The sequence below is a fragment of the Prionailurus bengalensis genome, chromosome B1 (assembly GCF_016509475.1).
Source record: "Prionailurus bengalensis isolate Pbe53 chromosome B1, Fcat_Pben_1.1_paternal_pri, whole genome shotgun sequence".
Taxonomy (NCBI): domain Eukaryota; kingdom Metazoa; phylum Chordata; class Mammalia; order Carnivora; family Felidae; genus Prionailurus; species Prionailurus bengalensis.
The window spans coordinates 130651473-130678658 of NC_057344.1; the positions used below are offsets into that span (position 1 = coordinate 130651473).

General features: G+C 34.0%; 1 protein-coding gene across 2 annotated transcripts in view; it reads right to left on the minus strand.

Moving 5' to 3' along the window:
* Nucleotides 1-27186, minus strand: part of CCSER1 (coiled-coil serine rich protein 1) — a 1313272-nt gene that overhangs the window by 589322 nt on the left and 696764 nt on the right. Inside the window, exon 10 of one of the 2 annotated variants that reach the window (XM_043572185.1) lies at nt 24736-25829. The exons of the other annotated variant lie outside the window; for it this stretch is intronic. Within the exon in view, the coding sequence (XP_043428120.1) occupies nt 25770-25829 (60 nt within the window). The 3' untranslated portion in view covers nt 24736-25769. Of the gene's footprint in view, nt 1-24735; nt 25830-27186 lie in introns of those variants that run through there. 2 annotated transcript variants of the gene reach the window in all.

Sequence of the window (27186 nt, forward strand, 5' to 3'; positions counted from 1 at the left end):
GGGCATTAAAGAATCTACTCTTGAAATCATCGTTGCACTATATGCTAACTTGGATATAAATTAAAAAAATAATAATAATTAATTAGTTTAAAAAAAAACAAAGAAAAAAGAAAGAAAATAATTCCTTTTACAATGGCATCAAAAAGAATGAAATGCCTAGGAATAAATTAACCATGGAGGTTAAAGACCTTGATGAAATAAATTGAAGATATCACAAATAAATGTAAAGTTATACCATGCTCATGAATTGGAAAAGTATTGTTTAGATGTCCATACTGCCCAAAGTAATCTACAGATTTAATGTACTCTCTATAGCAGTTTTCACAGAACAAGAACACATAATCCTAAAATTAGTATGAACCACAAAAGACCCCAAATAGCCAAAGTAATCTTGAGAAAAAAGAACAAGCTGGAGGTATCACAATCCCAGATTTCAAATTTCAAAGCTATAATAATCAAAACAATATGGTATTGGCACAAAAATAGATCAACGGAACATGATAGAAAGTCCAAAAATAAACCCATGCTTATTTAGCCAATTAAATGTCTTCACTAAATGATGTTGGAAAAACCAGACTACCAATATGCATAAGAATGAAACTGCACCATTTTCTTACACTACACAGAAAAATAAACTCAAAATGGATTAAAGACTGAAATGTGAGACCCAAAATGATAAAACTCCTAAAAGAAAACATAGGCAGTAAACTATTGGGCATCAGTCTTACCAATATTTTTCTGGGTCTGTTTTTTTCAGCAAAGGGAAACAAAGCCAAAATAAATAATGTGACTACATCAAAATAAAAAGCTTCCACACAGTGAAGGAAACCATCATCAAAATGAAAGGGAACTTCCTGAATGGTAAAATATATTGCAATTAATATATCTGATAGGGGTTAATAACCAAAATACATAAAGACCTACAACTTGACAGCAAAAAATTTAAAAAAAAAATTAAAAAGGAATCTGATTAAAAAAATAGGCAGAGGATCTTAATAGACTCTGTTCCAAAGAAAATACATTGTAGACCAATAGACACATGAAAAAATGCTCAACATCACTAGTGATCAGGGAAATGCAAATCATAACTACAATGAGATATCACCTCACCCGAGTCAGAATGACTAGAATAAAAAAGACTCACAATAACAAGTGTTAGTGAGGATGTGAGAATATGAAGAAAAAGGCACTCTTGTGCACTGTTGTAAGAAAGTAAACTGGTACAGCCACTATGGAAAACAGTACGGTTGTTCTTCAAAAAATTAAAACTAGAATTACCACATGATCCATTAATTCCACTTCTGGGTATTTGCCCAAAGAGACTAAAAACATTATTTTGAAAAGATTATGCACCCCTGTGTTTACTGTAGCATTATTTACAATAGCCAAATAGGAACTAACCTGTTTCCACTAATAGATGGATAAAGATACACACACATACACACATACATACAATGGAGTCACAGGGATCAAAAATAATTCACAGTGATGAAAATTACAACATAGGGAATATAGTCAATAATATTGTAACAACTCTGTAAGGTAATGGATGGTAACTATACTGACTGTGGTGAGCATTTCGTAATGCAAATAATTGTTAAATCACTATGTTGTACACCTGAAACCAATATAATACTGTATGTCAGCTATATTTTAATTAAAAAAAAAGGAGTGAGGCCATCATGAGGGCAAGAAGAATAAGATCTGCTTTTGAAGTTGGAAGGGGAATCAGGAGTCATAAGTTATTCAACAGAGCAAGGATTTTAGATTTTTTACAGTGTGATGAGATACTTGATAGAGTGTTATATCTTGGGGCACTATCTTCTGGCCACAAACAGCTTTGTTGAGTAATCTCAACATACTATCCAAATATCCTTTTCTTTGGGCACCACACTATGAAAAGATTGGAAAGCACTGCAAGAGAGTGTTTACTGTTGAGACTTTGATTTAATGTGATTTGGAGTTGCAGGATGTCTCCATTTGTTGGTTTAATGTCCTTCTGTCAACTTGCTTTATTCTATGAGCTAATGCTTGCCTGTTGCAACCTCTCAGTAGTGACTTTCCAGATCTTGTACCATGGATTAAAACCAGCACACATGTGGGGCACCTGGGTTGCTCAGTCAGTTGAGAGTCCGACTTTGGCTCAGGTCATGATCTCGAAGTTTGTGCATTTGAGTCCCACGTGGGGTTCTGTGCTGACAGCTCAGAGCCTGGAGCCTGCTTGGGATTCTGTCTTCCTCTCTCTCTCTCTCTCTCTGCCCCTCCCCCGCTTGCACTCTGTCTCTGTCTCTCTCGAAAATAAACAAACATTAAAACAATAACAACAACAACGACAACAAGTGTGACACTCCTGAAACTGGCATCTGCTTTGTGCTTGCAAGCCCTTGGCATCTTTTATACATAGGACACTTATTGAATGTCAGCTTGTGACCAATGAATTACTCTTCTAAGAGCATTAAAAAAACATTAAAATTCCTGTCTCTTTATGTTTACATTCAAATGAGGAGACAGGGAATAAATACTCAAAATACTAACAGGTTAGATGGTGACAAGTTTTAGCCAAGGAGAAAAATTAAGCAAGAAAGGGAAATAGTGAATGTAAACTGGATATTTACAGAATTATTTAGGCCATGAAATCCACAAAAGGTAAAGTACTGAGCAGGAAGGTATCTGGTAAAAGATAATTCCAGGCAGAAGGAAAACAGGAGCAAAATCCTTGGGGCCGGAGATAGGTGCACAAAAGAGAAACAAAGCCAGTGTAGTAATAATAAAGTTGGTATGCAAAAGTTTAGAGAAGTGAATGGGATGGGAGTGGTAGGTGGGCCAAGCTGTGTTAGGACTTTACATTTCACTCATTGATAAACTGGAAATCATTGGAGGGTCCTGAGTAGCAACCCTCTAACTGACCTCTAGAGAACAGATAAAGGTGACTTAGAGGACTGAAGGAAGGAGCACCAGCTACATAATGATTGTCAAGGACATGACACATTTAACTCTTTATGTTATCAAACTTGTTTGTCTTCATATATTATTTAAAAAGTATCATTCCATTACCATAAAACACAGGTGTTCATGATGGAAAAAACATTGTAGCCAAAAATTGAAAGAGAGAAATCACATAGTCCTAACACAGATAAACAACATTAAAATATTGGTCAATATCTTTCCAGGCCTTTCTCTGTCTCTCACCCTACCAGCTATCTGTGTTTGTAGAGTGTGTGTGTGTGTGTGTGTGTGTGTGTGTGTGTGTGTGTGTCTTTTTACTCTTCACCCCATACTAAAGATTCCTTCACACAAATGTTTGTTCTGAATGATATTGCTATTTCAGTCATGGTTAGGTCTACAAAATAGTAGTTTCAATATGAATTAGTAATCATTGCTCATTTTTAAGCAAATGGACTGTTGCCATTTATCTGCAATAACTAATCATAATAGATTACAAATGTTTTCACATTTCATTAGATGGAACTTGCTTTGCTAGGATTTACAAATATTCACACAAAGATAGAGAATACCTGTGCCTGTGCATTTTTTGTTTTTTATTCAATACATATTTTTCATTAAGTCCCACACTAGGTAGAAGCCACAAGCACTACCTGTGTGAAATAGCATGGAATAATATTAAAATAATATTAAAAATTTAATGAGATACTTGGAATGAGAACTATGTTAAGAATTCTTTCAACTTGTGTTATACTAATATAATCATCCTTCATAAGGTAAATACCAAGGGAAATATTAAGCAAACTGTAAGTGTAAATTAAAAATTGAATAAATTATAAAACTGGCCAACTTACTGATGGAAATTCAAAAAATTAAAATGTTTACTAAAATTTCCTAATTATGATAAAATGTAGTTTTGAGAGAATAAATAAAGAAGCATTATTATCGAGGTGCCTGGGTGGCTCAGTCAGTTAAGTGTCTGACTCTTGATTTTGGCTCAGGTCATGATCTCATGGTTCGTTAGTTTGAGCCCACATCAGGCTCTGTGCTGACAGTGCAGAGCCTGATTGGGATTCTCTCTCTCTCACTCCCTGTCTGTGCTCCTCCCCCACTTGTGCTCTCTCTCATACTAAATAAATTTTATATATATATATTTTTAAAAAGAAGTGCTATTATCAATTCTCTAGAATCCTTTCATTTTGTAGCATGCAAAGTGCATCTTATGTAACAAATACAAGATAAAAATTTTGTTTCAGGTAGTCATATGTGAACTAATTAAATAATATGTAAAATATTACAGAAAGTATATGCTTTCCAATGGGGACTATAAAATGCATCACTAAAAGGAAATGTTATAAAATTTATGACTTAGTAGAAATATCTTCAATAAAAATCAACAGACTTTTAGCTAATTGGTTAACTTTCTAGGAGGTATACATGACTTTTCTGATAATCAATATAAAATACAACTGAAGAAAAATTAAGAACCTCCTCTGTTATGACAGTTTTACAGAACTTTATCATTTTCTCAGATTGCTAAGAAGATTACTGGAAAAGTGCTGTGGACTTATAAGATGATAAGAGGTTTTTTTTAAAGGCTATTGCTTTTTATTTGAAGGCTTGCAGGTGCAAATAATTCACTGAAGCCTGTACTATGGATTCAATTATTCAATGAAGGAACAAAAAAAGTGAGCCAATACAAAATTCTCTCTATACATGTATGAGTTTACCTACAAAAACTGGCATACATGAATGTAAATACAGACACTTATCCACAAAAGAAAAAAATATGGATATGTAACAGTATTAAACATATATATGTATGAATGTATGTGTGTATATTTGTATGTATGTATGTGTGTGTGTGTGTGTGTGTGTGTGTATGAAATATATATCAAAATGGATGGGGGTAAAATACAGTCTATTTCTCTCCTTACCTTCATACTTATTCATTATTTAAATATTAATATATTCTGAATATTTCTAGGGTAGATATGCAATGCCATGTCAATAAATGGTCAATGAATATTTACTGAATACTTGTTGATAGCAAAAATATCATTGAATAGAATATTTTTATTTCTACAAGTCTATTTTTAATTAAAAATAATAAAACACTATTTTGAGAATTGCATTCCTAAAATTAAACTGCAAGCAAAATTTTCCTTGATTTATGATTAATTTTAGTTCAAGTGTTTTAATTTTTGGTCAATATAAAAAGTTTATCACTAATATCCTGGAGTCATTTTTTTGTGACTCTAACAACAAAAATTAACTAGATGCTAAAAATAATATATGAATACAACACACGGATGTCAATATGCAATTGCAACTGCACTGTCAATATGAAATTACACATGAAATCCTTTGTATAGAAAAATAACATTTAAAACAATATACCAGGGTATAGATCTAAGAAGGGAAATATTAAAATAACATGATTTAAATAATTTTTTCCTATGGTCTCTAAATTTAGAGCTTTGAAAGAATACTTAAAATAGGATTAATACTCGATTTTCTGTCTGGGTGGGTCTCAAGGGTGTTTCTAGAATGTAATATGTATATGATTCAATTCTGGGGTGTAAAGGGGCCAGGTAGAAGCACATGTAAAAATACCCTATAATCAAAATGTATTTCCCTAGATACTTTAACTCAAACATTGTCATGAGAAAGAGATGGGCTGAAAACAGAACTGTTCATAGGTAACCTTGGAGAATATGATAGGCTACTTTGAGCTAAAAGAGACTCAGTTCTGAGTCAGTTTTAACAAGGGAAACCAGAGAAATAGAGTGTCTAGCAGTATGACATGATGGTGCTTCCCCAGGCAGAAAAATAACACCATGAGAGAGTAAACAAGTCCCTTTGTTATTTTCCTGAAAAGTGCTATAAAACATCTCAGTTACCAATAGATTTCAGTATTAGTAACTACCATCTAAAGAAGGGTTTATTAGCCTTGGCCCTATTGCCATGCAGGGCTGGATAATTGTTTGTTGTGGGGAGCTTTCTTGTGCACTGTGGGATATTAAGCAGCATCCCTGGCATCTACCCACTAGGTTACAGTGGTATCTTCCAATTGTGACAATCAAAAATATCTCCAGACATTGCCCAGTGTCCCTGGGAAGGGTAGGAGATGTGGTGAGCAGGGAATTGCTTCTAGCTGGATATCACTGCTCTAAATAGGATAATAAAAAAGAATTAACATACGTTACCTACAGATTTTTTTTTCTGGCTCTCTCTCTTAGTTTGATTTAATATTTTCCTTTCACACATTTGCTCTGCCATTTTTATAAACACTTACTTTCATACTGAATCAACAAAAATAAAGTCTTTAATCATTTCTGATCTATGCTTCATGAAAATCTCCTTTACCAGTAAATTTTTCTGAAATGTGACTTAAGGTGTAGTTTTTCTTGATATTCCATAAAAAAGGGACAGTTATGTTTTATCCCTACTCATGAGAGTGAAGTGAGAGAAGAAGGATGTGTGTGTGTGTGTGTGTGTGTGTGTGTGTGTGTGTGTGTTTCTCCAAATTAACATTTGGAGAATCCCTAGAGAGGTATCCCACTATGACTGGAAAAGTTAGCTTAAACATTAGAGTTCACGTGTAATAAAAACTTCAATACTTCCTCCTTAGAAAATCTAACTTCTGGTTGCAATAATAAAAACCAGAATAATGAATTTAGAAAAATTCAGAACAATATCCAGAATATTGCTAAAAGCTTCCAAATGTGTCTATACGAAGCCAGATATCAAATTCTATTTCTTTTTGCAAGACATACCAAGAGTTAATAAAATGTGGCTTTTTATAACATTTCTTCATTAATATTTACAAAATATATTTCTTTTTAAAATTGTATTTGATTTCTAACAAACCTTGTGAACGTTGCAAAGAATATGATGCCAGTAGAATTTATGAAAAGTTAGAGAAGAACATTTTACCCCCACTTTTAGTACTCTTCTTTCTTATTTTATAAAAGGAAGAAAAGTAACTAAAAAATGTCTTATACTTTATGAAACTTTTTCTGTTGAAAAAAGGGGTATGCCCTTCATAGCACTTTCCCCTCTTCTGGCCCAAAGAACTCTCAATGGAATTCCTTGACAAACTTTTCAGTTACTAAGTACTTTCTACAAAAGTACATTGTATTACGTGGCAATGAGAAAAAATGAAATATGGCCTTTTGTAGCAACATGGATGGAACTGGAGAGTGTGATGCTAAGTGAAATAAGCCATACAGAGAAAGACAGATACCATATGTTTTCACTCTTATGTGGATCCTGAGAAACTTAACAGGAGCCCATGGGGGAGGGGAAGGAAAAAAAAAAAAAAGAGGTTAGAATGGGAGAGAGCCAAAGCATAAGAGACTGTTAAAACTGAGAACAAACTGAGGGTTGATGGGGGGTGGGAGGGAGGAGAGGGTGGGTGATGGGTATTGAGGAGGGCACCTTTTGGGACGAGCACTGGGTGTTGTATGGAAACCAATTTTTCAATAAATTTCATAAAGCACAAAAAAAAATAAAAAAAAAAAAGTACATTGTATTACCTCTCCTTGGACAAGAGTGCTAGATGAAAAGCTAAGTGTTAAGGTCACACTCTCATTTCTTTTATGCTTTAACAAATCCAGAACTATTGAGAGATAAGGCATTGATTCATTAACCCTTTGCAGTGAGGTGGTGAGCCATTAGGATTCATGATATCAATTGTCCTGAGAAATCACACTCACGGACTTATTAGTAAGATGAAATTTATAATTTCATTATAAATGAAATTATAAATTATAATTTATAAATTATATAATTTATAAATTATAATTTATAATAATTTATTATATAAATGTTATATTTATATAAATATTATATAAATGTTATAATTTATAATTATAACATTTGTTTTCCCAACTATATCACATGCGAAATTTATAATTTCATTACTCTCTACCAATCCTGAGTGAAATCTGGTTTTATACTCCTTCCCTCTTACTAAAGTTCTATCCCAGGTGCATAGGAGATACCCAACAAATGATCCCTGAATGAAAGTCGGTGATAATGAGAGATCTCACACTTGTCTGTGATGAACAATTCTAACCATATTTATGAAAGTTGGAAATGTAACATATGGTTGCCTCAGAGAGTAGGGCAGAAGAGAGCACCAGAGTAGCATGTCAGCTCTGTTTCAATTACATGTAGGATAAACAAACAGAGACTCCACGGTGCAATCATATTGCTTTCAAGAGTACCCTGGAGTCAGCTAAAAGTGGTTATCTCCATACCCAAGAACCAGGTTATGCAGGCGGAAACCTTGCTGTTTTTAATTACCATGTATGCTTGTTAAAAGACTATAAATATGCTTCTTGCTCTACAGTTCTACAGAAGCTTGTACAAAGAACAGAGGTGACTTCCAACCTCCCCTTCTGAATCAAATGGCTAGAGCTGTGCTAATTCAACATGTATTCATTTTTAAAGTTTCTATATTTGATTACTAGGTTATGATATTAGAATGCGGCAGCATAATTCAGTTTTCTTCATGAGAGCCTATACCAGAAGATGTAGTTGGTAAATAAAAATACATTATGTAGTTGGTAATAAAAATACGTTTCAGTCTCCAACAAGTTAAGTTAGTCTCAGAAAAAAAATTATAAGGCTTCACTCTGATAACTCAGAAATGTAGATGCACCAATGATAAAAGGAAATTCAAGCTAATTCAGTCTGAGGCATTAATACGTAACACAAAACAACAAAATGTCATAAAAAATGTCTATTGTCTTTTTTTCTCTTTACTTTCTCTTTTTATCAAAATATAATGTTAATTGGGGTCCTATGGAATAGTCTCTCAATGAAATCAAAGCATCATCGCTGCTTTTTGCACCTTTCCGGTAAGCACTCTTCTATCACTATACCTGGCAGAGAGGTGTGGTGTGATAATGGGCTTAGTCTCTGGTGTCAGACTAACATGGGGCACACTTAGTACTTGTTGTGAAATCAGGTCAGTTATTTATCTTCTCTAAACCACCATGTTTTTGTCTATAGAGCAGGAATAATGACAGGGCCTGCTACTTACAGTTGTTAGGGGTACTGAATGAGGTGAAAACACCATAGAGTGGAAATTACAGTTGTTTTGCTTACTGGGTATGCCCAACACCTACACAGGTAACTGGTATATAACATACTCATTACATATTTTGTCAAATAAATGAATGTATGAAATGCATGGCATTTAGCTTACTGCATTGTAATGATTTGTTTTCCCAACTATATCACATGAGAACTAAACATATAACTGCAGGAAGACATTTAACTATTATTTGTGTACTCAGAGTGCTGCGCTTCACCCCCTGTAGTGACAATAATCATGACCACACACTCCCTTATTTACTACAATGTTTTCTGATTTTCCAGTGGTTACTATACTTAACCAGTTGGAGAATATGATATTCTTTCAAGTTAAATTTTTACTTATGTGTTTTTTGTGTTATTCAGGCCTATTTAATTATTGCTTTATTCCTATTAAAGTTGAAGGCATTTTTAAATGTCTGATGGGACTAAACAGGGTTAAACTGGGTTCCTACGCAGCACAGTTGTTCATATAAACAGACATAAAATGTGTTCTTTACATACAGAAATAAGAGAATATAGAAAAGTGAGCAGAAAATATTGGAAAGCACTGTGTGCCTGTGTCTGATACTCAGAGGTATTTCGTAAGTATCTCTTCTCTTCTCCTATAAAAATCTGTAAAATAATCCTAGAAATCAATAAGCTGATAGGAAATCTCGAATTGTGCTAAAATACACGATATTTCTGAAATTACCACATCTCACAGTAGACATGTTTGTTATGGTAATTATAACAACATTAAAAGGCATTGTGACTGCACCTATGTATTCTAACAATCTCTACTCATTTGTGGTTGGTTGGTATGTCATTTTATATGATTTTATCTCCCAGGGCTCAACACATTTTAAGCTAGCAAACATTTGCTAAATAATATTTTAAAAATAATGTTAATTCATACAAATCATGATTTCTTAGGAGAGTTTGGTTGATGAATCAAACTTATACTCAACCCAGTATTCTAAGTATTTCACCTCATTCTATTTTTTTATTTTATTTTATTTTTTTAGTTAAAATTAAGTAGAATGGAGACTAGAGACTTCTTTGGGCAGACAAAAAGTTCACATAAATTAGAACTAAATCTATCTCATTTCATAACCATAATTGAAACTTAAACCTAGGTTATTTCTTGTAAATGCCTCTGAAAGTATAAAAGAAACTTAAGTCAACCTTCCCAAAAATGGTATGAAAAAGTCACTTAATCTCCTGCCATCTGGAAACATCTATTGTAATAACCAATTGTTGTAAAGGGTAAACAACCTCATTTTCACTTTTAAGCCATCCTATAACTTCATGCCTTGGCGCTTCACAGCAGTCTTTGAATTTGAAGGCTCCCAGTTTACAAACTGTTCTTATATGCACCATAAACTCTTATTAAATACTGTTTATTGATTTAGTGGTTTTATTTTTGCTTTTTTTGACACTTCTAACGCATAAAAATTGCTTAAGAATGTCAAAATCTATGTTTTAAAACTTGGGAAATTAATTACTGATGAACAGTGGGAATTAGCATCTTTTTAAATTTTGTGTAGTTAAAATGCTATTGATAAGATTTGAAATCGTGACAGTAAAACACAGACTGAAAATGCTTCTACTATTTACAAATTTTCTTTTCATCCTGTATAAATATTTTAAAAGTATAAATGTGAATAAAATTCTGAGAACACAAAATGTTTTTCTAACATTTTGATTAATGCTTTCTTCCAACTTACATAATTATTTTCTAATAATTTATTCTGATAATAGATTTTAAAAAGATCATCCTAAAAATATCAGAATCCAATTTAGTATCTATACATATATATTGTAATTATTTTTAGACTAAACTGAAAGTGGGGCACCTGGGTGGCTCAGTAGGTTGAGCATCCACTTTGGCTCAGGTCATGATCTCATGGCTCAGAAGTTCAAGCCCTACATCGGGCTCTGTGCTGAAAGCTTAGAGCCTGGAGCCTGCTTTGGATCTGTGTCTCCCTCTCTCCCTGCCCCTCCCTCCCTCACGCTCTATCATTCTCTCTCACAAAAATAAACATTAAAAAATAAAATTTAGGGGCGCCTGGGTGGCGCAGTCGGTTAAGCGTCCGACTTCAGCCAGGTCACGATCTCGCGGTCTGCGAGTTTGAGCCCCGCGTCAGGCTCTGGGCTGATGGCTCAGAGCCTGGAGCCTGTTTCCGATTCTGTGTCTCCCTCTCTCTGCCCCTCCCCCGTTCATGCTCTGTCTCTCTCTGTCCCAAAAATAAATAAACTTTGAAAAAAAAAAAATTAAAAAAAAAAATAATAAAATTTAAAAAAATTGAAAAAAAAACTGAAAGTAAGTGACAGCTTTGGTAATGCTACCATACTGACATAATGAAGGTTGACCTATTTGTCTTATGATGAAAATAGTTTGAATCAATTAGTATAGTAGGAATCAGCAAATTAATAATGGGCTGGAAGTAAATAATGCCAATAATTTCACTTTATCCTAAGTGGTAGGAAAACACATTTAGAAAGATGAAGCTTGATTTGCTTACATATGAAAATTCCCAAAGACACTTTTCTCATTAAGTAAAAAATGTGAATCATGTACCGTGAGAATTGAATGAGACCATGTTTTTTATATCATAAAGGTTGAAAATATGATACATGATTTAGGAGAAAATATGGAAAGCCTTTAACACTAAATTAGAGGGCAAAAAACTTACATGAAATCTATTTGTTTTGGTTGAGGCAAATTATCTATTTCTAGATAAAGCATAACATATTGTTTGGGAATAAGAAAGCCATTTTTGTTCACACATTTAAAATGTTATACTTGTCACTTAGAATCTCCAGAGATATTTACAGAAGAAAAATGTGCCTAATGATAAGGTTGTAAGGAGGTAAATGACTAAAAAATGTTGTTAGAATAACATTGTCACCATGAATTATTCTGACAAGTACAATACTAACAGTTAGAAATACATTGTGAAGTAGCCTTGAAAAAACTCTATTATAGATATGGGGATGATCATTTATTTAAAAAATAAAGTTAAAATAAGCTGAAATAAGGCTGAGATAACATCAACAAATCCTAGGCAAATCAGTAGACTGTTGATTATAAGCAGAAATATTTTTATAAAAAATAGAAATACTTGAAAAACTAATGGAAAGATTGCAATATACCTGAAGAATATGGTGTAAGTAATATGTTTATGTCATATCTTAAAAACTGAGATAGCATTACGTACATGTGACATTTTAAGGAGAAGGTATTCACAGGTTTACAAATTTTTGAATTAAGTTTTTCTCAAAAACTGATGGAATCAAAGGATTTTTATGTCAGCATATTTACCAAATGATAATTTTCACATTTTAATTAAAAGCAGATTAGTTCAGGGGTCCCTGGGTGGCTCAGTAGGTTAAGCGTCTGACTCTTGGTTTCAGCTCAGGTCATGATCTCACAACCTACTATGATATCAGAAAGACCCTGTGCTGGACCCTGCACTGACAGCACAGAGCTTGCTTGGGATTCTCTCTCCTTCTCTCACTGCTCTTACCCTACTGGTGCTCACTCTCTCTCTCAAAATAAGAACAAACATTAAAAAAAAAAAAAGGTTAGTTCAGAAAAAAGTATAATAGGCATTGGTGCTGTTTGTCAGTGTTTTTTGGTTTTCCCACTTCTGGGCACATGGTTGGTGGGTGCTTGCTGCTCCCTTACCTATGACCATATGACTCACTTTGTTTTGACCAATAAGATGTGAGAAGTGTTATGAGCCACTTCTGAATGGAAATTTAATATCTGATGTACAATTTGTGACTTACTCTCTTTCCCTCAAAGGCTGCAACATAACATACAAAGATTGTTCCACTAAACTGAGTCTTACAGTGAGGGCAGGCAGGTGCCTGTTGGCCAGCAATGGATATATAGCTTAAGTGAGCAATCAATTCATCAATAAATGATGTTAAAGTCACTAAAATTTGGGAATTGTTGTTTCTTCAGCATAACCATGGATTCAGTTTATTTCACTCTATTTGGGGGGCTGTACAGTATAATGATGAAGGATCTATATCCTGGAATCAAGACTGCTTGGATTCATATCCCAGATTCATCACCATGTATTTGATATTAACTTGGGAATTTTATGTCAACTTGTTATGCCTCAATTTCCTCCTTTATAAAATGAGAATAACAATAGAATCTATCTTATTTTGTTTAAGATTAGATGAGTCAACACACACAGAGCACTTAAACATTTACTTGGCATGTAGTAGTACCTAATAAATATTAGCCATTATTCTTTCCATCTAAAAGAACTCTAGCACCTTGCATTTGCTTATGATTGTAATGTCACTATAACTGTTCATAATTATCGTTGTAAAAATGAAATGTAATAGCTGCCTTATTAGAATTTTAGTTTTATTGTCTTTTTTTAGAAGCATCACACTCCAGAATGATGCATATATGCTATTTCTCTATTAAACAGAATATTTGATTTATAATCATATTATCTCTTCTAATTCTGATAAAGAAGAGTGAGTACAATATGAGAGCAATGATACCAATACTATTAGCCATCATCATTTGGAACATATTTATTTTACCCCTAGTATTAGTAGACCAGCATATTCCCAGGGACAGCAGCACAAGTAGACTCAGCATGAATGACAGAAAGCATTGTGGACTAAGACTCTGAAGACTAACCCTGTGGTTGGGAGGCAGCTTTGCTGCCTTCAGCTTCTCAGTCCCTGTTACGGTTTTCCAACACTTTTGCTACCCTGAAAATCACTGTGGTAAAGCCTACTGACATCAGCTCTTGAGAGTCTAGACACTTAGAGAACAAAGAATATGAATACAACTCTCTTTAGTACCCCTCTTAGGCCCATAAGGATTTACATTTCAATTCTGAATATAGTTGAGCATGTCTTTGCTCTGTAAAACAAAATAAAACAAAACAAAAACCAAACAAACATACAGAACCTGAAAATAGTACTTCAGTCTACACTCTGATAAGTGTTCTGTTGTGACTTTGGACAAGTAAGTAAACATTTTGAATCCATTTTCTGTTAAGTTGTGTAAGTACATCTGTAAAGCAAGGAGGATGAATTAAATTACCTCTAACCACCCCTCCACCCACCCCCCGCATTTTTAAAGAGGACTGAAAAATCCTATACAATATATTCTATATTTTAAAGAGTTAATACCTCACTTGGGGTGATAAGAGTAGCACACATGAAATAGCCATGGATAAATTCAAATATTCCATGATTCACCTACAAGGCTATAGAGAAGTGTGTTTTAAAGTGCAGGTTCTGGGTCTGGCAGACCTATGCTTAAATGTAGCTTAGTAACTTTCTAGTTGTGTGATTTGGGCAAGTTACTTAATTTCCCTGTATTTCAGTTTTCTTGCTTGCAAAGGATACCACATAGGAATAGCTAGCTCACAGACTTTTATGAGGATTAAAACATTTAAAATATGTAAAGCCTTTAGAACAGCACTTGACACACAGAGCCAAAAATGTTAGCCATCAGTGAACTATAGAGGGCTTTAAAGAAGATAGAATTCAATTATGCCTAAGGAAGCCAAGTTATATGCTGCGGTGGAATAGGGAAAATAAAATTTGTTTTCTTCTTCATGTGAAAAAGCAAGAGAGAAGACATAGCTCTACTGGTTCAGAGAATGATGTCAGTAAAGGCACTGAGACTTGTGAGTAGAAATAACACATTCTGTTTGTGAAACAGCAGGAAAACATACAAATCACGCTGCAAATGTTAGATTCAGTTTTTCTTATCTGTGTTTTCTCTTAAGAGAATTTTCTACTATACTTTTTGATACAAACTAAATGGGAGAAAATGAAGTATAAAAAGGATAGACACTTCATAGGAATAAAACTATATCCAAAACATTTTGTTATTTATATTGTATTTTATATTCAGTAAAATATATAATGAGGTATATATATCATAACTAGAAGGACACAAAGAGAGCATATACTCTATTCTAATTAACTGAATGCATTACTGCTCCAGTGTGAGTAATTTTGTATAAATAGCAAATGGAAACAAAAAATAAAATGAGTAAATGCTTATAATTTTAAATATGATATATAACATTAAAAAATGGACTATTCTCCTATTTTATAGCATACATCCAGAATGTTTTTAAAAGTAACTTTTGTTTTTTAATTTTTTTTTAGTATAGTTGACCCACAATGTTATCTTTGTAAAGGAATTTTACTTTTTTTTCTCCAACTGAATCATGAAATTCTTGACTTTCAAAAATTGCAATTCTTGAAAGCTTGCCTTAAGTGAGAAATAAAAGGAAACAAAAAGGTAATATCCAAGAAAAGCAATCTTCTATCTCTTGCCTCAAACTGTGTTTTGAAACATTCAAAACACAGATGAAAAACCAAATATATAACTGCAATCTTGGTCAGATATACTTTTTCTTACAAGGCATTTTTTTAACAATTAAAAAGAAATGAAAATTCCAGGAGACTGGGTTGACCATTCCATTCCAATCGAATATCACTCTCAGAATAACTGGTGGCAATGGAACAGGTGAGGAGGAGGAATTAAAGCAACTGACTTTTCTCCACAGAAGGAAAAAAGGGAAGTAACCTTGTCTAATTGGCACGGACATGAAAACTAAATCTCCAGAAAAATAACCTAATAATACTTCCTAGGAAAAGAGTCTTTATATGGAGTTTTTAATAGAGGTCCCTGATTAAGGATTGATTTGAAAAACAAATTTCAAAATCTATGGATTTATGAGCACAGCTCCCTTTGAAAAATGTCATTGTTGGAATATAAAATAGAGGTGTTTCATGGATGAAACATTCTTTCTTCCCTGTGTGGTAACTCCACAAAACCTCATTTAGATATCTGATCTTTTTCTTCTGGACCAGAGAGTGGGTGTTCAGTGTGAGATGAAAGAGTTTGGAGAGCTGTCCCTCTTTCATCTGAGCTTTTTTTGTCAAAACCTTTCAAGTAATTAGTAAAGCTTGATATTGGGTAAGATCTACGATTTGTATTGGTCTAAATGGACAGTCTGATCCTTTGTGTTAGCTTATCAGATATTGCATATTCTTTTTCACTAAAAACCAACAATAAATTTCTAATGGATAATGTATATGTGAAATTCTACTAGATGCTTTCTACTTTTTATATCAAATTAATTTAAAAAAAATTGGGGGGTTTCTAAAGCTCACCTTCTGGTAACAGAGCATTAGAAAAACAATATTTAGTATCAATTTATGCATATATAAATGTTTATTCATTCTGTATTTCCATTAATGAAATGGATAGGGTAGCTTTTAAGATATTCGTCATTAATTTTTAGGGTCCTATTCTTTAAAAAAAGTTTTGTTAATGTTTATTCATTTCTGAGAGACAGAGAGAGACAGAGCATGAGTGGGGATGGGCAGAGAGAGAGGGAGACACAGAATCTTAAGTAGGCTCCAGGCTCCGAGCTGCCAGCACAGAGCCCGATGCAGGGCTTGAACCCACGACCGTGAGATCATGACCTGAGACAAAGTTGGACGCCCAACTGAATGAGCCACCCAGGTGCCCCTAGGGTCCTATTCTTAAAATTCATGTAGCCACAACCAAATGGCAGTCAGATGATAGAGATCTCCAACAACATAAATCATAAAATTGTGTAAAAATTTTACTAAAGTATAAATTGAACACTAAATAAACAACAACACAATAACTTCTTAAAACATATTATACAAACCATGAGGTAAACAAAATTAAAATTTGTGTAGAATATTTATTACTAAGTGAAGTTACTTGTTCTTTTAAGTTGACTCTGCTATCCTTAGTGGGAAAAGGTACAAATAAATCTCTTCCCAGGTCAGAAATCTTGCCAGCCCTATGAAGAAGAAACTTCCATGAAGAACCTGAGTAGGAGGGCATGACATCTATTCCCTCTCCACAGACATTATATTCAAAATTTATGAATACACAAGCCTTTCAGGTTGTTATCAAAGTTTAAGTTATTGGCTATTTTTCCTCACAGGGGGAAAGAATATTGCATATCATAATGGTAATTACTGTTCCACCCCCCCAAAAAAAAGCACCAAGGGGCAGAGATTTATTTTAGAAATAATAATCATACATAACATGGTATAATATGGCAAGACAGGAAGACCCTGAATTTACTTTCTCCACAGACACAACACATCTAAGCCTATTTATAGAGCAATTCCTCCTGAAAAACAGAGGACTGACTGAACAAAAGATAGAACACAGGGAGAGAATGGCAATAGAGACAAAGATGTGGTAATGAAGGGAACTCCCACCTCCAACACTCCTGGAAATGCAGGGGGAGGGATACCACTGAGGGGACTGGGAGCAGATCTGTCTGCCCTGGGCACAGAAAAGAAGCCATAGTGTAAAAGAGCAGCTAGTGTTGAAAATATGCAGCCTTAGAACTCCCACCACAGAGAGGGGGGAGCTGCTGGAACACTATGGTTTACATGCATCCTATACCTTGGTAGTGCAGATGGCAGCAGGGTCCAGGCACCATACTCAGCCTGCCACCTTAGCAAGACCCGGGCCTCTAGCCTACACCAGCCCCAGATACCTTGGAGCTCAAACAAACAAACAAACAAACAAACAAACAAAAAACATAGTTTAAAGCAAACAAACAAAAAAACTAGAATATAGAAGAATGAGACCCAGAACCATATCAAATGGAGGGGGAGCTACTGGAACTTTCTCTGGTTTGGCAGGGGTGGGGGCATAGTGAGCATCATGGTTTATGTTCCCCTTCCACCTTGATAGCATGGACAGGAGCATGGTCTGGGTACTCTAACTAACCTACCACCTCAGTGAGCCCTCGGTCCCTGGACCACACCAGCCCCAGCTATCCCACCAAGCCAGCCCCAGTGTGGCAGACATAGGGACACCCCTTTTCAGCACTCACTACAGTTCCAGCTATCACATCAAGGTGACACAGGTTCAAAGCACTATGGAACACTCCAGACCTGTACCACTTTGGATCCAGACAGCTTGCTAGGGCACCTCCAGCACAGAGTGCCCCAAGACCTCCTGATTCACACCTGCTTTTTGGCTCCAGATGCCTCACCTAGGTGTCCCCAGCACTGTGTACCCTAGGATACCCCAGTTTGCAAACACTTCAGCTTCATTTACCCTGCCATGCTCCCACTGCATGGAAAGCCCAGGGAGCATCCTGGTCCATGCTCATTTCATCTTTGGCTGCCCTGCCAGGGTGTTCTCTGCACAGAGATCCCAGAGACTGTCCAGTCTCATGCCTACTTCAGCTCCACCTAACCAAGGCAGCCTCAGCACAGAATGCCCTGCAACACCAGCCCATGACAATCACAACAGATCATTCCATCCAAAAACAGCAGAATACACATTCAAGTACACATAGAACATTTTCCAGAAGAGATCACATATTAGGCCACATAAAAAAGTCACATTGATTTAAGAAGATTAAAGTCATGTCATGCATCTTTCCCAGCCACAATGGCATGAAACTGGAAATCAATCAGAAGAAAACATAAATGGAAAAAACATAAACACACAGAAGGTAAACAACATGCTATCAAACAACCAACAAAGAAATCAGAAGGAAATTAAAAAAAAATACATGGAAACAAATGAAAATGAAAACACAATGGTCCAAACCTCAAAAAATAAGAAAATGTTCTCTTTTTTTTTTTAGAGTTTTTTTTAAATTTATTTTGAGAGAAAGTGAGAGGAAGTGGGTGAGGGGTAGAGAGGAGAGAAAGAGAATCTCAAGCAGGACCCACACTATCAGTGTGCACAGCCCAATGCAGAGTGGAACTCATGAACTGTGAGATCACGACCCAATCCTAAATCAAGACTCACATGCTTAACCAACTGAGCCACTCAGGTGCCCCAAACAAGAAAAATTTCAAGTGAACAATTTAATTTGAAGGAACTAGAAAAAGGAAAAAAAAGCCCAAGAACAGTAGAAGGAAGGGAATAACAAACATAACGCTCTGATAAACATATCAGAGCATAAATAAATGAAACAGAGATGAAAGAAAGAAAAAGAAAGAAAGAAAGAAGGAAGAAAGAAAGAAAGAAAGAAAGAAAGAAAGAAAGAAAGAGGGAGGGAGGAAGGAGAAAAGATAAAAAAATAAGAGCTGGTTTTTTGAATTGATAAACAAAATTTGTAAACATTTAGCCAGACTCATCAAGGAAAAAAGAGAAATTATTCAAATAAATAAAACCAGAAATGAAAGAGAAGTAACAATTGGCACCACAGAAATACAAAGGATTTTAAGAGAACTCAATGAAAAGTTATATACCACAAAACTGAACTAGAAAAAAAATGGAAAAAGTTACTAGAAACGTACAATCTCCCAAAATTAAATGAGAAAGAATGAAAAAATATGAACAGACCAATTACTAGTAACAGAATTGAGCTGGTCATCAAAAAACTACCACAAACAAAAGTCCAGAATCAGATGGATTCACAGGTGACTTATAACAAACATTTGAAGAAGAGTCAATACCTACTTTTCCTCAAACTATTCCAAAAGGTAGAAGAGGAAGGAAAGCTTCCAAACCCATTCTATGAGGCCAGCATTACCCTCATACCAAAAACACAGACACTACAGGCCAATAACCCTCATGAACATACATGCAAAAATCCTCAACAAAATGTTGGCAAATCACATTCAATAATTCATTAAAAAATTATTCACCATGATCAAATAGGATTTACACCAGCTGATCCAAATCTATAAATAAACACCAAAATGAAAGATAAAAATCATATGATGATCTCAATAAATATAGAAAATCATTAGACAAAATTCAACATTCATTCCTGATAAAAACCCTCAACAAAATGGAGTTAGAGGGAACACACCTCAACATGATGAAAGCTGTATGTGAAAACTACACAGCTAACATCATACTCCATGGAGAGAAGCTGAGAAAATTTTCTCTATGGTCAGGAACAAGAGAAAGATGTACACTTTTACCATTTTTATTCAAATAGTCTTAGAAGTCCTAGCTACAGCCATCAGACCACAAAAAGAACTAAAAGTCATCCAAACTGGTAAAGAAATTTGAACTGTCTCTAGTTGCAGATGATATGATACTATACATACAAAATCCCAAGGTCTCTACCTAAAAACTATTAGAAATAATAAATGAAATCAGTAACGTTTCAGGACACAAAATTCAGTTGCATTTCTATACACTAACAAAAAAGTAAAAAAAAGAGAAATCAAGAAAACAATTCCATTTACAATTGCACCAAAAATAATACCTAGAATAAACTTAACCAAGGAAGTGAAAGACCTATACTCTGAAAATTATAAAATACTGATGAAAGCAATTCAAGATGACATAAAAACAAAATGAAAAGATCTACTATTCTCATGGATTGGAAAAATTACTATTGTTAGGATGTCCATAGTAACCAATGCAGCCTACAGTTCAATGTAATAAATATCAATAGCATTTTTACAGAAGTAGAATAGTCCTAATATTTGTATGAAACCACGTAAGACCTTGAATAGCAAAAGCCATCCTGAAAAAGAACAAAGCTGGAGGTATCACAAATCCAGATGGCAAGACATTACTCAGCTGTAAAAATCAAAACAGAATAGTGCTGGCACAAAAACAGACATAGATCAATAGAACAGAATAGAGAGTACGGATATAAAACCATGCTTATATGGTCAAATAGTCTACAACAAAGGACGCAAGAACATACACTAGGAAAAAGATGGTCTGAAAAACTTGTCAGCTATATGCAAATGAAGAACCTGGACCATTTTCTTACATCACACACAAAAACTCAAAATGGAGGTGCCTGGTTGGCTCAATCAGTAGAGTATGCAACTTTCAATCTTTGGGTTGTGAGTTCAAACCCAAAATTGGATGTGGAGATTATTTAAAAATAAAATCTTAGGGGTGCCTGGTGACTCAGTTGGTTAAGCATCCGACTCTTGATTTCAGCTCAGGTCATGATCTCATGGTTTGTGAGACTGAGCCCTGCATTGGGCTCTGCATTGACAGTATGGGGACTGCTTGGGATTCTCTGTCTTCCCCTCTCTCTGCCCCTCCCTCCTTCAAAATAAATATTTAGAAATAAATAAATATCTTAAAATAAATAAATAAATAAATAAATAAATAAATAAATAACAAAATAAAACTCAAATGTATTAAAGACCTAAATGTGAGCTGTGAAGCCATAAAACTCCTAGATAAAACAGAGGCAATAATTTCTTGGACATCAGCCATGGAAACATTTTTGTGGATATATCTCCTCAAGAAAGAGAAATAAAAGCAAAATAATTTTTAAGTGTATTTATTTACTTTGAGAAAAAGAGAGAGAGTGGGAAGATACAGAATCCCAAGCATGCCCTGCACAGGCAGCTCAGAGACCAACTTGGGGCTCAAACTCACGAACCGTGAGATCATGACCTGAGCCAAAACCAAGAGTCAGATGCTTAACCAACTGAGCCACCCAGGCAACTGCAAAAATGAAATATTGGGATTACATTATAAAAAAGCTTTTTTTAAAAAAAATGTTTATATTAAAAGAGAGAGAGAGAAAGAGAAAGACTGAGCTACTCAGGCACCCCTAAAAGTTTTGCACAGCAAAAGCAATCATCAACAAAATGAAAAGGTAACCTACTCAATGTTAGAAGATATTCATAAATGGCATATCCTATAAAAGGTTAATACCCCCACTATATCAAGAACTTATACAACTCAATATCCCAAAAAAATCGAATTAAAAATAAGCAGAGATCTGACTGGACATCTTCCAAAGGAGGCAAACACATGGCGAACAGACACATGAAAAAATGCTCAACATCATTAATTATCTTGGAAATGCAAATCAAAACCACATTGAAATATTATCTCATACCTGTCAGAATGGCTAGAATCAAAAAGGCAAGAAATAGCAAGTGTTGGTGAGGATGTGGAGGAAGAGCAACCCTTATGCATTGTTGGTGGGAATGTAAATTGGGGCAGCAACTGTGGAAAACAGTATGGAGGTTACTAAAAAAATTAAAAATAGAAGCTTATACCTGAAACTACTATAACAGTATGTTAGCTGAAATTAAAATAAAATAAAATAAATAAAAATAGAAATGTCTTATGGCCCAGTAATTCTACTACTGGGTATTTACTCAAAGAAAACAAAAACATTAATTGAAAAGATACATGCACTTCTATGTTTACTGCAGCATTATTTACCATAGTCAAGATATGGAAGCAACCCAGTGTCCATCAATAGATGCATGGAGAAAGATGTGCTACACACACACACACACACACACACACACACACACACACACTGGAATATTACTTGAACATAAAAATAATGGGATCTTGCTATTCATGACAACAAGGATAGACCTGGAGCATATCATGCTAATTGAAATAATTCAGACAAAGAAAAACAAATACTATATAATTTCACTTGTATGTGGAATCTAAAACACAAAACAAATGAATAGGCAAACAAAAAGAAACAGACCCATAAATACAGAGAACTGATGGTTCCCAGAAGGAAAGGGGGGGATAGGCAAAATGGATAAAGGGAAGTGGGAGATATAGCCTTTCAGTTATGGAATGAATATATCACTGGAATAAAAGGTACCACATACAGAATATAATCAGTGGTATTGTAATAGCATTGTATGGTGACAGATGGTCGTTACAATTGTGGTGAGCACAGCATAACATATAGAGTTGTTAAATCACTAAGTTATACACCTGAAACTAATGTAACATTTTTTGTCAACTATAGTTCAAAAAAAAATGTTAAGATAGCATAGAACTACATTTAGAGTTCCTGTAGGAACATATAGGCAAAAAATACAACATTAAAAGCATCCTTTTTTAAAATTTGACATTTCCACCTCTAGCAGCAAGTTAAACATGGGAAAGAAAGTACATTTTGTTTTCTAAATAAACAGAACTTCAAAACAACATCAAATTTAGGTAATTATGAAAAATGTTACCATTTTGAAAACTTTAGCAAGGAAGTTATGTGTGTCATAACAAAATCTTACGTGTGTAATAACATACTTATTTTAGACTCTTCATTAAAAAAAAATACAAACAGCTATGTGTCATAAATCTAACTGGGAATAAGTTACCTACATTTTTTAAAAGAGGTGAACAGTTTTAATATTTTTTGTTTTATTTGTTTGTTTATTTATTTATTTTAGAGAAAGAGAGACAGAGAGAGAGAAAGAGTGCGTGTGAGAAGGGGAGAAGGGCAGAAGGAGAGGGAGCAAAAGAATCTCAAGTAGTTTCCACACTCAGTGCAGAGCCAGCACAGGGCTCAAACCCAAAACCCTGGGATTATGACCTGAGCCAAAATTAAGAGTCAGAAGCTCAACCAACTGAACCAACCAGGCAGGCGCCCTTAAGTTGCCTATATTTTAAAATATGATAAACAAAAACATTTAACATGCATATATTATAGAGCATGACAAATTAAATTTTCATGATTTAAAATATAGATAAAATGTGTTAATAAAACTATTTTCTTGGCTCATATGTTATACATGTTAAAGAATTAGGTATTCACATAGTCAAGATTTATCATCACAATTAGTCCTATCCATAATGCATATTTCAGAGAAATTCTATCTTTAATAATGCATAATGTATACACAATATGCAATTATCTATATATCTGTAAATGTAATCCATGTATAATCTGTATTGAGTTTTGTCATTATAAAATCCACCAGTATTCTGAAGTCAGAAAAATAAAACAAAATTCTTTTGATCTGGAACACCTGAGCATAATCTATGACTTTGATATCATTAGAATAGTTACATGAACTTGAGAAAGCTCATACTCTTCAAATTTCACTTTCCTTATTAGGAAACGAAACATAATTAAGCTTATCATTCTCTTATTTTGAGTTAGCAACTGTTAGAGTATTTCAGGCACTCAGGAGTCATAGTTCAACATAATGTTTCCTTTCATCAATATACACTGTTGTTGTACTATTTTCAATGGTCAGATATACTCTGATGCCTGTCATCAAATACCAACCTTAGCTTTGCAACACCCTGGAGTATAGTACAGTAAGTACAATGGTTCTTGCACATTTTTCTAAAAACACTTTCAATGTAATCAAATAAACACATTTTAATAAAGTAAAATTATTAACTATAAATATGCTCATTAATGTATACTCAGCCCAAGTTCCATTAAGAGAAAAAGGGAGAGAATGAAAGAACAGTTTCATTTCCTTGGCCGACATCCAAGGAAGCAACACCGAAACGTCTCACTAGTGTTAAAAAACAATCTTGAAATTGTACGATTTGAGGTAAGTGACCATTTTGTCTGTGTGGACAGTTTCTGCTACATTGCTTGTAGGGAAAAAAGTAACTTTCTTCATTGACTTAATCTAGAATCCAGTTAATAATACAAGTTTTTCTTTTCTTTGCATCTTAGTCAAAATATCATTAAATTCTTTCTTCTTATTTAGAATGATATTGATCATTCAAGTTGATAAAAATCTTTACCAGGTGAGTGCTTTATTGTAGGTGATGGGGTTTCTTACTTTATCTACATTTAAAGGTTTCAAATATAAAATAAGGCCATAAAAAGGAAGAGATAAGAATAGGATTACAAAATAAACTATAGAAAATTGTTAGAGAAACAAAATAGTTCTATCTTAGGTTATAAAAGAATGCATTAAGGGGCAAAGTCAACAAGGACACATACAATGTTTTCAAGTAAATAAATATATTTATAATTTTATTTTAACACCATGGTTTAAAGCCAACATGTGATCATTCATATTATATTACATAATGATTCAAATAATTTAAGACATTTTATAACATATATCTGAATGTTACTACCATTAATTATGATTATTTTGTTGTCTGTTTGAAAAAAATATAGAGAACTCTGTAAGACCTGCTTTCCTCTCCTTAGCTCTGTGGCTCTTCTGTTGCCCGGCACCCTGCTCACAACACTGAAACCCTTCTGGGCTGTGTCACTTACCCTTGCAATAAACTACAACATTCAAGAGTGCCTTGTTCCACCTGGCCATTTAATAATTAAAGTGAGCTCTTCTAGAAAGGCAATAAACAAAACACAGAAATCAGGCAGCAATGCTAAGTCCAGGAGACGTGTTCTTTCATGATACATTCAAGAAACTTCCCTTAATATGAGGTCAGTCAGTATCCAATAAACTTTTTTCACGTGTTCAGAGATATAAATAGGTTTCTGACTTTCTGTAGTTTGAATAAGACTCATTATGTATTTCATTTGAAGACACCCTGCTTTCATCTTTTGATCTCAATACAAGAGAAACATAGAGAGAATTTAGTTCTTCCGTAGGAATTATCTCACTAGGATGGGAGAAACTAGTACTGTTTACAAACTTCCCTAATGTGCATAGAATATGTGATGAAATTAAATGAAGACTATAACCAGAGAGACAAATGAGATGGATGAAAAGGTTGAACAGAAAATGTGCACTGCCAAGTGGAATGTTACATTTAAAAATAGTTGCATATAATTTTTAAGTAAGCCTATTTTTGTTGTCAAAATACAGTAAGAATAAGGTAGGAATATGTAAAATAAATAAGTATTTTATGCGATTGTGTACAAATGCAGAAAATGAAATATTTGGAGTGAAAACTAGCATATTACATGAAATAGCTAACATATGGAATGATGGAAAATTGATTTTATTCAATATTTCACATGTCACAGACTGATGATACATTGCTTATGGTCAAATGATTTAACCTAGGTTGAAATATTTACTGGTTTAAATAAACCTTCAGTGCATGTAGGATTCCACAGGGCCTTGAAAAGAAGAAAACAAAAGTAAATAAATGAATGACTTCAAATTAATGAAATGAAATGAAATTTTTATTTCATATGAAAATTTAAAACATAAACACTTAAAAAAGCAGAGACCAACAAAAAACTGTTTTACTTATGATTTTCTAAGTCAAAATTCCAATTAAAATTTATGAATGTTTATTAGTAATGCTTACAGGTTCCTAACTTCCAATGAAGTACATTTTATGCAAGTAAAAGAGGAAAGATCGATTGGCAAAATTCTATTATTTCCTTTGGTTTTGTGAATAAACAAAAACAAAAACAAAAAATAGTTTTACCCAGCTCTTTCCTTTATGTATTTCTCAAATAAAATGGCTTAAAGAAAATTACATAATTAAATAATAGGTAAATCTCACATGGCTTTCGTGATATATTTCTAAACCATAGTCACCATCCAAGGTCCTAAACAAAACTCCAACAGAATTTTATCTGCAACAGTTATTATTATTATTATTTTAACCTGTATACTTCATTACAGTTTTAAGTGATAGAAATGGAAACGTTTCATAATCTTCCATCTTTTCAACTTCAAAAAAAAAAAGAGAAACTCTATTGTGCAGAAAATATATATAAAAAGAAATACATAATCCACGAAGTATAGAATATAGCACTTGCCCCTGAGGAATGTAGAATTTAGTTGAATATAAATGAATATAATAAGAGAGAAGCCTTACTACAAGACTGACATATAACAAGACATCAGTTATATGTCAATACATAAAACTGGTGAGAATTTTTAGAATTTATAGTAACTGCCAACTACAAGATAGTCAGTTATACAGGACTGATAACTGCTGACATAATTCTATGGAAAGAGAAATTACCCCCAGTTTGGGTCCTCATAGTAAGGATATGAAATTGGAGCATGGCTGGAAAACAGAGATCTATTACGGAGGAGGGACATTCCAGATAAAATGATCAAAAACAAAACTCTAAACAACAGAGACAAGAAATAGCAATTTGTGTTGGTGCAGTTTAAGTAGAATAAAAGGTTTATGTTTGCAACATAAATAGAGAAGGGTTTAATTCCAGCGACTATGGGTACTGTTTCAGGAAAGTGAATTTTGTCTTTTAAGCCTTAGTGAATCACTGAGTTTTAAAGTAGAAATACAACACAATGAAAGGGGTGTGTTTGCTGTGGTTTTTTGTTTGTTTATTTGTTTTACAGACTTATGTGTGATGCTATATAGATTTTACCATGTAGAGATTGTAAGTAGGAAGCCAAGATGAAAACCCAGGTGAGGAGGTCTTGAAGCGGCAAGCAGTATTGGAAGGTGACTATTTTCCAAACCCTGATTTCCCCCATCAAGATGCTTGT